General features: G+C 40.8%; 1 protein-coding gene across 1 annotated transcript; it reads right to left on the bottom strand.

Annotated features, from left to right (window-relative positions):
- Positions 1-1,933: 1,933 nt before the first annotated feature.
- LOC124148118 (RWD domain-containing protein 2A-like) lies at positions 1,934-6,969 on the bottom strand. The gene is made up of 3 exons (XM_046519060.2): positions 6,582-6,969; positions 4,202-4,384; positions 1,934-2,709 (listed from the first exon to the last, which is right to left on the bottom strand). The coding sequence occupies exons 1-3, from the start codon at positions 6,639-6,641 to the stop codon at positions 2,026-2,028; spliced, it is 927 nt and encodes a 308-aa protein (XP_046375016.2). The 5' UTR covers positions 6,642-6,969; the 3' UTR covers positions 1,934-2,025.
- Between the last annotated feature and the right edge of the window lie 4,898 nt (positions 6,970-11,867).

Genomic DNA, 11,867 nt, shown 5'->3' with positions numbered 1-11,867 from the left:
TGTGTTTGTCACCAAACAACTGATCAAATAACGCTGCGCCAGTACTGTAACGCCAACATTTGAGTGCACACTCATCCATTGACCGGGTAATAATGTGGTGCCAAGAGCCTTCACTTGGTGAAAAAAATGAAATCTGGGGCTTCATAAATGGTATTATTTGTTACCGGTCTCTCTCAACTTGGATTCCAAAGTACTCACTACTCCATATCAATCTTGTACTCCATCACCTATATTCAACTCAACATAGCCTAGTGGTTAAAGCGTTAGCTCATCATGTTGAAGGCCTGGGTTCGATTCTCGAGTATATGTACTAATGTACTTAGGATCCTGGCATGGGTAAGGGATGCAACTCTGCAAAGAATCACATCACCTTAAGTCACATGCTGACCTGTGCGTCTAAGAGTACTAATGTATCGCTGGATCCTGGCATGGGTAAGGGATGCAACTCTGCAGAGAATCACATCACTTTGGTCACATGCTGACCTGTGTGTCTAAGAGTACTTATGTATCGCAGGATCCTGGCATGGGTAAGGGATGCAACTCTGCAGAGAATCACATCACTTTGGTCACATGCTGACCTGTGTGTCTAAGAGTACTGATGTATCACTGGATCCTGGCATGGGTAAGGGATGCAACTCTGCAGAGAATCACATCACTTTGGTCACATGCTGACCTGTGTGTCTAGTATGTGTACTAATGTATCACTGGATCCTTGCATGGGTAAGGGATGCAACTCTGCAGAGAATCACATCACCTTAAGTCACATGCTGACCTGTGTGTCAAGTACATGTACTAATGTATCACTTGATCACTTGAAATCAAAACAATGAAAAGGTTAAAAATATTACATAGTTTATTCACAAGGCATTACTTGACCATTATGTACAGTGCTGTCTTCAAATGGTATACATGTGCATAACAATTTACACCATGATCACATAGCTTTGATATCTTAAAGACAATACATAAATCTACACTCCGCAGTCATGAAAGCGAGTGAGTGAGTGAGTTAGAATGAGAGTGAGTGAGTGAGTGAGAGAGTGAAAATGCGAGTGAGAATGCGAGTGAGTGAGTGAGAGAGTGAGAATGCGAGTGAGTGAGTGAGTGAGTGAGTGAGTGAGAATGCGAGTGAGTGAGTGAGAGAGGTTTTAACACAGCTTTCAACAGTATTCCAGTTATATTGTGGCGTGTCAGCTTAATGTGTGAGGAAAGTGATGAATGGTGACATGACTGCTATACGGGCTTGCAAAACCTATCAACAACAAGGCAAAAGGTAGTTACTGATAAGTACAGGCCATCACTGTTAACGACAGAAATTCGTCAAAACAATTTCTGATTCTACCAAATAGTACAAATATTTGCATAAGTACGTTCCAAATGTACGGTGGCCCATAAGGGACACGGAGTCTGTTTTTCAATATTTTGATATTTCACTTACTGTTATCGTAACCTTTTGCAAATTAACACGATTTGTCTTACAAATATGTGATAAATCATGTGTAAAGAAGATATTGAATCGCTGAAAAACGAAACGAAAGTGTTAATATTATCACCGCGGTGGAAATAGTTTTCACCTCGGTGGATATATTATCACCGCAGTGGGAATATTATCACCGCTGTGGAAATAGTTTTCACTGCGATGTAAATATTTTCACCATGGTGGGAATATTATCACTGCGGTGGAAATAGTTTTCACCGCGGTGGAAATTGTTTTCTGTGTATTCATTTTAGTTTTTGACATTTTCGTTTTGTGTTTTTGACATTTTCATTTTAGTTTTTGACCTTTTCGTTTTGGTTTTTGACATTTCCATTTTAGTTTTTGACATTTTCGCTTCACATTTCAGCGACTCAATAACTACTTGAAAGTACATTTTCCATGTTTCTGTTGTTTTTATACATGATTTATAACATATTTGTATGAAAAATTGTGTTAATTTGCTAAAGGATACGATAAAAGTAAGTGAAAGTCCCTTATGGGCCACCGTACAAATGTAATAAAGACAAAGAAATTAAAGATGACATAGCTTATTCAGCAGGACCAGCTTTGCCCTCCACACCAAAATACAAACTGAAGATTTTTCCACATTTGTGCTCTTCAAGAAACTCAAAAAACTTGCCTAAATCCATGTGATATTCTCTCCCTTTTCCACTCCGAACATCAAACCCAACCTCTTCAAAAGTTGAAAATTTTCTAAAATATTTAATATCTTTCTTCCCCATCTCTTCAACTTCTTTTTCCTTAATTGCAATTTTCTTCCAATTTAATCGTCTGAGTCGATACCAAAACTCGTCCACCTCACTACTATATCCTTCAATACAAATAACTCCTGGTTTACCAGGCATACAAAACCCTGATACCTTCAGCTCACCTGCCCAGGCCAGGATGTCTCGACGTTTGAATTTACTAAATATATGGTGACTGTAGATCCAGAGTCGGGTGAACACTGTGTCTACTTTAGATGGAGCTTTCTTCTCTTGCTGGACCTGGGTGTCTTGTGTTTGGACATAGTGAGGGAGGTTCTCCTGCAGCCACTCGATCACAGAACCTATACATATTTCTCCTCGGTCGAGCGTTGTGAGAAACTCGTTGAGGTCCTCGTTTAGTTGTGCGTGGGACTCTCGGTTGAGGTGGTGAGCTCGGATGAAGACCTCGGGGGATGCGTTGGGGTAATCGTGGGGGAGGTGACATACCAGCTCGGCTGTTTTCTTCTGGAATAGAAAACAAAATGTGTAACTGTGTATAAATCTACTACTATGCATAGCTCAAGTTCATGAGATGCTGGGTCAGATTATACTCAGATAAATAAGTCCCTTGTAACCACTTGTACAAATTGACTGAAGATAATTTGGTGTGATTAATCATAATAATAGTCAAGGACTCCATTTATACGGCGCTGTACTTCATGCATAAGCATGTTGTAAGTGCTGACACTATTAACACTGTCAGTGGATCAGTGTGCACTTAACAATCATTCTCCGCTCCTTGGGGAGTATACAACCAAAGCTGCCTGTTGGGTGTAGAAGGTTAACAACCACATTGCCATCTTATCCTACTGGGTACCCATTCACTGAACAGAAGCACATTTCGAACATGTCACTTGCCCAAGGTGAGGTGAGGTGAGGTGAGGTGAGGTGAGGTGAAATTGGGTTTAACGTCGCTTCCAGGATTATTGCACTTATATAGCGACGTACATGCACGTGTGTGTGTGTGTGGCTGCTTGTACTAGTCCGGACTGTTGCCGATTTATAGCGCTAGCACACTGAGATACCATGCCGCAGTTTAACATGAATACCCTACTCAGACACAGTATACTGACTCCGAGCCGACCAGTCCTTGTTTTAGCCCCTTAATGCTGAGCGCCAGACATGGTAACAACAAGTACCATATTTTAACGTCTTTTGGTATGACGCGGCCAGGGATCAAACCCGGACCTTCCGCTCTCCGGGCGGACGCTCTACCTCTAGACCACAGAGGCGGTCACTTGCCCATGGAGGCACCACATGTGTTACCATGTGCTTCAGTGTGGGGCAGGACCGAAGCCCCAGAAACTCTCTGGAGCCAAGCTGCCGAAACAGTCACCCATCCAAGGACTTGTTGTCTGTCTCAGGTGTTATTTTTTACAGAAACGCAGTGACATACCAGTTGCTGGAAAATGGCAGCGATGGTGGACATTTTGAATCTTTAATCAGGATTGTTATAAATATTTTATATCATATCTAGTGAGTTACCACGGCAACAGATTCACAACCAATCCTCAATCATAATGTCATTAATGTCAAATGATCTTGCCATGTCATGTGCAATGATATCACCTTACTACTGTAATCATAGTAAAAAGCATGCTGGGGACTTGACAAATGACAATATTAGAACAATACACAGAGATCGAGTGGTTGTAGATCAACTTGGTTAAAAAATTGATGAAAATTAATCTTTTTAATAATTTTTGTTTTTGCACCTTTTGCACTGCTGTTTACTCCTTCTGCATTGCTCTTAAACAATCTGTATTAAACACAAGTAAATACGAACATGTATGTAAATTTTCAGTCTTTGTAGGGGGCATTACAAGATTATAGTTACAGATTGGTCTAGAAGTTAGGGTGGCTTATTGGGGCAGGGCACTTAATATGGGGAATACGGTACATTATAACCTTTGGATCAGATAAGCTCAGCTTAAACTGAAACTAATGCACTACTAACATTTGTTGTGATCTTGACGATGAATCCAATGCGGCTCTCCAGAAACTCCGCCCTGATCTTGTTGTCAAGGAAAGCCTGTATTTCCTCCAGGGACTCGGGTCCGTCCTCCATCTTGAACTCTCCTTGGTTAGGGAACATGCTCTGCAGCATCTCCACCTCCGACAGCTGCAGCTCCAGCGTCTCCTGACAACAACAACACACAGTCTCAGCTTTATGCTTTAGAGAACAATAGTCTTGGTTCTCAGGCACTGCCTGCATCATCATAAAGTCCGCTGCACATTTTGGTTTTATTTCCATTTTCAAAAAATATAAACAATCTTTAAATATTCCTTGTCTCGAACACATGACCCTGTCAGTGAAATGCTACAATACCGGGTACTTAAGAAAAACATAATTCCGCCGGAATTATTGTGAACAAAATTTGGTTACATACTAGCTTGAATAACAACAAAAAACACCAACAAAAAACACCAACCGCACTATGTTTTCAAAAGCAATTGCCTGAGAACCAATTCTTAATTTTTTTTATGCCTTAGAAATTCCTTTTTTCATGACCAGTATTTTTATCTACTAACTCAGGTTGTATTGTGTATACTATGAATCTAAAAGTTAATGGTTACCCTTTAACATATGTCAATGTCACAGTTTCCCGTCACACTCTAATTATTACACCTGGGACTTTTATGAAAATTGACAACAGGTCATTCAGCATTGTCCCTCTTTAAAAAATGAGATAAGACATCCCAAACTTTATCAACACATGATCATGACATTTTGAAAATAAGTCAGAAATAAGTTTTACCATGCTCTAGTCATATTACATTTATTTATTTTGTTTTGTTTTGGTAATACTTTTTTTATTCAGGGTTCAGGATACATTGTACACGATATAGTGCATATTAATACATTAACTGTTTGCACATCATTTGTAATGTGAGATTGATATTACTAGTGATAATAAATGATTTAATACATAATATATATGTATCACATGATGGAATCCCCTTTTTTTATCATAAAAACAACAGCCATTCACACTTCTCATACAAACACCATTTACACGCTTTCACACAGGGACGCCACAAGCACTCTCATACACACACACACATTATATTCTCAAAGAGAGATCTCAAATCATATTACATTTATAACCATATATATCTACAGCTGGATGAAACATTCCAGGTCCAGGGACCCCAATAATACATTTTAAGGGTCCTTGCAGCCAGTACGAGGGTCCTGTAAAGTTATGAAATGGTGTAGTATACTGTACATTTTGATAAATACTTTAGAGCCTGGAATGAATCAGTGATAATGTGGACAGTGGTCATGATTGATGGATTAAATGATAGACGCCCATAACTGCCCTTGATGTGCTGTAGGTACAATGAATATTACTGTGCATCCCATGGTACAGATTACTAATATGTTTTCTCTGCGTCCATTCTCTACATTTGTGCGTACTGGACACACATCTGTGCAACGCGTAAAACCCTGCACTTTTCTGAAAGATGATATCAGATAAACATATACAATATAAGATAAACAAAAACAGATACAAGAACATATAGGCCTATGTAGCGTGAAGCTTTGTTTGGAAACAACAGCTGATAATCCCTGAGCTTACTCGGCTCTGCTCGCCTTATTCTGCGAGTTTCTGCTCCAATGAACACACTGTGGGTGTAGGCTTGTCCCGTGACCAGATTTTTCTCAAACAAGGCTGGAGCAAGGAACTCTGGCTAGGAGAGTGTTATGCAGCATGAATGTCTCCATACAATCCAGGCATGTATATTGTAATCTAGCCTTTGATAAACACTGGCTTCTAACCAAATCAAGCTGGCAATTAGTATCTGGTAACTCATGTGTAAGAAAAACATATGAGCTTTCTCTTCAATTTGCCTCAAACAAAAACATGACCTAAGCCAGTTATTCTGCGCAGCGTTTGGGTTGTCGGCTTCACTCTATTGTCTTGGTTTGGAAATTGTATTGTGCATTCATGAACTAAAGGTGTAAGGTCACACACGGAAAATATTTCCATGCATGTTTTAAAAACACCAGGAGCCATTAACATACTGGACCTTTAACAAAGTAAACATGGATAAATAAACACTTTTCAATTTTAATCTCAGCAAAAGATGATACAAAATGACTGACGATTAGTTTCCAATCACACATTCTAGATCTACATGTTCTAACTGAAAGAGTGAAAACATGTAGAATGTGTGATTAGAACCAACAGCCACGCCCCCAGTGATTGTGAGCTAGTGCAAAAGAAGAACATGAATAAAACGGAACTAAATGTGAAGTTATATGTATGTTTGAGAAGTATGAAACGAAAAGTACATTTCACTATCGTTGAGCAGGAAGCTTAAATTCCTACCTTTAAATCTACACTGCATGGGTCTTCATTTTCCATTATCAACGCCATTGCCATTGGCATGTTTCGAAGTGAAGAACTTTGCCTCTCTGTCACAACTATCGCTCTTTTGTGTAAAAGATTCACAGCAACACGGACACAGAAGGTCGTCGTTTCTAACTCTCAAGTGAGACAAAAGGACAAAACAAAACTTTTTTGTTGACAATGGCAGCGAGAATATATGTTGACGTTTCTATTGATGGGGTATATGTTTCAACCAGTGCTGATGAAATCGTGGAGGATTCTTACACTAGACAGACACGTGATCTAAAACAATGTCAAAGCCGTTTCTTGCAGGCAACTTAGAAACGATAAGCATTCGTGTCATATTGAGGTTATTGACAAACTATCTAAGGGGGGTAACTCTAAACCATAGTCTTTTATTAAAGCCCACTACAAAATCAACTTGAAATTTGTTTTGACGTACGCCACCACATTGCTTCCAAAGAAAATGGTGATTCAGTTCATCACTATCTTTCCGCAAATGGAAATCAGAACGCTGCAAACATACCGAAACAGCCACTTCATTGTGGACTCAACTGTACACTTTAGTTGGTGACCCGTGAAGATTCCGGGCTGGAATCGGTCTTCAGCAACCCATGGTTGTCGTAAATGGCGACTAACGGGATCGGGCGGTCAGGCTCGCTGACTTGTTTGATGCATGTCATGGATCCCAAGTTGCGTGGATCGATGCTCATGATATCAATCACTGGATTGTCTGACCCAGACTCGATTATTTACAGACCGCCGTCATATACCGTATTCGACGTAATAAGCGCCCCGCTCTAATAAGCGCCCACGGCGACATTTGCTAAGATATTGGTTTGTGAACAATCCCAATTATCACCCCTTCCGATTGATCAATGTACACAACACTTAAAATTATTTATTCGCGTATAATACGCACTCGTGTGTTATATGCACCCTTAATTATGGGCATTTAATTCTGGAACAATATATCTGTCGTACATAAACATTTCAGGCTGTCAGCATAAACCACGAAATGTATCTTTCAACTCTGTTTTTTCACCAAAATAACATTCTAATAAGGGCCCCCTTGGGCGCTTATTACGTCGAATGCGGTAGCTGGAATATGAGTTCGGTGTAAAACAACCAACCAAGCAACCATGCACAACCAACCAACCAACCAACTTCAGTTGGATAATAAAACTCGACCTTCATCTAAGAGGGGGTCTAACTCGGTGGAAAGTGAAGGTGAAGCGAATAGGACAACATTCACCAAACTGTAACGGCACCTTACTAGTTTCATGTATAACACCCAAACGGCACAACCAAAGCTTGCTACTTGCATTCACACAATACAGAACGGTTTGAGAGTTGTAATCTTGTAACAAAGACAACTCACGTTCAAACACGAGCCCAGTTCTCAAATCGTGAAGAATTGTACAAATCTTCCCAAAGCAGTACTGAAAACTTTGAGTGCGATACTCTTGAAACCAAACGTACTCATCTTTACTTCTCAAAATGTGATGGTATAAACAAACTGGTCTAACATATCTTACACAAATGCTGAAAAGTTTGGCATTGGGCATAAACCGGCCCACCCTCAAAAGTCTCCCAGGAATGTTAAATTCCAGAATAGGGAAAAGGAACCAGTTCCGCTGTTCCCTACCTACATTTGAACGAAGTTATTTTTGTCCTGAAAACGTCAAATCTCAAATTTAAAGATGTCACGAATAACACAGGGTAAGAGTTTAGCTCTTGCGTAATGTCTGTACAGAGTTAGACACATTTAACTATTGAACATCTTCCCGAGGCAAAGGAGTTAACTGACTATGAACGTCGAACTAGACTGGAATTTCTGGGCTCGATCGTAGCGCCACCAGTGTTTTTTACGAGTTGTGTCCCTTCTTTGCCTCTCCTATTGGCCAATCAGATTCCACCTCTCATATCACTTGCATTTGCTTCAAACAAAATGGTGGCGCCAAGTAAATACAATCTGATCGATAATCAAGATCTATATATTGTGACAAAACGGGTCTTACATGGCAAAGTGCATCAAATCACGTGGCCACCTTGATTAAAAATATGGAAACATTTGGAAAATATCTGCTGGCACCGAGGTGGCGGTGCACATCCTTTGCTGCAAATCCTGCAATCGACCGAAATCTGCATGACAGTTTACAAACCGGATTTCCATTTCGTTATGCGAGTGTGATTGGACTATGCATAGACTCGTTAGTCCAGCCAAACTATAACTCCATAATACCAGCCTACTTCGACAAGGGTGGAAACTGGACTTTTATAGTCAGTTAACTCACTTGCCTCGGGAAGATGACTATTGAACCACCCATGAGGTATTCTCTGGCAATGAATCCAACCGATATTTCCAAAAAAGTCCGACTTGCTGCCTTGAAAACTTACATACTCCTGAACATCAAAAGGCACGCTCAGCACATGTGCGTTTACAAGGTTTCAGCGAAACCTGTTTTTTTGTCTTACCGTAAGTCTTAGAGCAAACGCCTGGTCACCCGACGCAACGAGAGACATTTGAAGCAATAATGGAAACAACAACTTTGATTATCACAACTCCATCTTCCCGAGGCAAAGGGGTTAACTGACTATAAAAGTCCAGTTTCCGCCCTTGCCGAACTAGGCTGGAATTCCTGGGCTCGATCGTAGCGCCACCAGTGGCTAATACGAGTTATGTCCATTCTATGCCTCTCCCATATGGACCAATCAGATTCCACCTCTCGGATCACATGCATTTGCTTCAAACAAAATGGTGGCGCCCAGTCAAGACGATTTGAACGACCACCAAGATCTATTTTGTGATAAAACGGTTCTTACTTCGCGAAGTACATCAAATCACGTGAGCACCTTGATTAAAAACATGAAAAGATTTGAAAAATATATGTTGACAACGAGTTGGCGATGCACTTGCTTTGCAAATCCTGCAATCGACCGAACTCTGCATGACAGTTTACGAACCAGATTTCGATTTCGGTTAGCGATTTTGATTGGACTATGCATAGACTCGTTAGTCCAGCCAAAATCTAACTCCATAATCCCAGCCTAGTTCGGCAAGGGTGGAAACTGGACTTTTAAAGTCAGTTAACGCTCTTGCCTCGGGAAGATGCGCCACCAGTGGCTATTACCAGTTATGTCCCTTCTAAGCCTCTCCTATGGACCAATCAGATTCCACCTCTCGTATCACTTGCATTTGCTTCAAACAAAATGGCGACGCCCTCTCAGGACGATCTGATCGAAAACAAAGTCTATATAGTGATAAAACGGGTCTTACATCGCGAAATGCATCAAATCACATGAGCTACTTGATTAAAAACATGAAAAAAATTGGAAAATATCTGTTGACAACGAGTTGGCAGTGCACATGCTTTGCAAATCCTGCAATCGACCGAAACTGGCACGACAGGATTTCGCTTCATTGCGCGAATTTGATTGGACTATGCATAGACTCGTTAGTCCAGCCAAAATGTAACTCCATAATACCAGCCAAGCTCGGCAAGGGTGGAAACTTGCCTTTATAGTCAGTCAACTCTCTTGCCTCGGGAAGATGTAACAACTCCTGTCTCGGATAGACGACGGATCATTGTACGCTAGTTTTAGGACACCACGGAAACCTCGCTCGACATGCCGAAGACTCCGGTCCGATGTCCCACATGGGTATAATGCGAGAAACCCATTTCTGGTGTCGCTTCTCGTGATACTGCTGTAATATTAATCCAAGTGCCGTAAAGTCATTCACACATACCCCAATCAATAGTCACTGAAGCGGACGTAAAATATATTCAGGAGGTTTTTCCCGTGAGAGTGAGTGAGTGAGTATGGTTTTACGCCGCTTTTAGCAATATTCCAGCAGTATCACAATAAGCAACAACAGAAATGGGTCTTCGGCGTGACGAGCGAACGCTTTAACCACTAGGCTACCCGACCGCCCCCTTTTTTTTTAGTGAGAAATGACTGTACGGCTCCGCCTTATTATTGTCGCTATATTTCTTATAGAAAAGCTGGAATTCAGTGTCTTCGAAAATATACATCATATTTGTCATGGATAGACTCATTTACACACCACGTGTTAAAACAAAAGACAGAAACATACCTTGAGAAAAAAGACAACACGACTAATAAAGGAACAAACTTGGCCATAATCCAGCATCCATACTATACTATACGAGGGGGATTGGCGGTGAGGGACATGCACACACATGCACCACGCACGCAGTCACGCACACACGCACACACGCACACAATGCACACGCCACCACAAACAACCACCATCAACGCCCTGGATCCGCGTTTTGGTCTTGTTAACCTGGTAGATAGACGATTTAAATCAGAGTAAATATCTTTAATAGTGTGCAGTCGGTGTGACTTAGTCAAATTAATGCAAAGTAAAAAAAATAATAACCACTTGCCCCTCCCCACCCTGGATCCAGTGTATTATACTGGACAAAAGAAAGATAGGATCATGAATATTTTTGCACACAATTTAATAAAAAATATCCCCCAAAATATTCATGATCCCTAACATTTTTGTCCAGTATATGTCTCCATTCTATTACAACAAGAAATAAACTGGAGGTGTCAGACACTGGATGCAAGAGTGTGTGAGTGAGTTGGGTTTTACGCCGCTTTTAACAATATTCCACTTATATCACGGCGTGTCAGCTTAATGTGGGAGGAAAGCCCGAAGTGATGCAGGTCTCAGACGTTTACCACTTCGGTGAAACCCACGAGCACGGGTATGGTGCTGACAAACCTAGAAACATAATCGGGGCGAACCGGGATTCGAACCCACAATCATAGGTTTCTGGCGTGCCCAAGGGACGCAACTCTGCACATAGAATCGCGGCGCTTTAGACGACTGGGCCACCCGTGGCCCCCCTGGATGCAAGATGATTGCCACTCCCTCAAACACAGTTTGTTGATTAATAAAGTACACAATGTATATGTATGTAAGAAAGGATAGGTAATGCTCTGTTCCGTAGTGCTTTCCTGATCAAACGGTAATTTGAGCAAACGACTTGTCATATTGTTGTGTACCTCGCTGCGTATGTTCATTTAACTTCATTATCACCTTGGACAAACATATGACAAGATCACGAACATATAGGATAAACACAACTATTTATCATAAAATCACTGACACGTATCGTAAGACAATCGTGAACAATACAAAGTTATATAGTTATATTTACATATATTTATAAATGGACATTTAGCATAATACACATGCATGAAATTGCTTTATTGACACCAAGCGTT

Source organism: Haliotis rufescens, unplaced genomic scaffold (genome assembly GCF_023055435.1).
Source record: "Haliotis rufescens isolate VD_foot unplaced genomic scaffold, xgHalRufe1.0.p SCAF_7, whole genome shotgun sequence".
Taxonomy (NCBI): domain Eukaryota; kingdom Metazoa; phylum Mollusca; class Gastropoda; order Lepetellida; family Haliotidae; genus Haliotis; species Haliotis rufescens.
The sequence above is the reverse complement of the archived record's forward strand: the minus strand, read 5'-3'. Positions and strand labels throughout refer to the sequence as shown.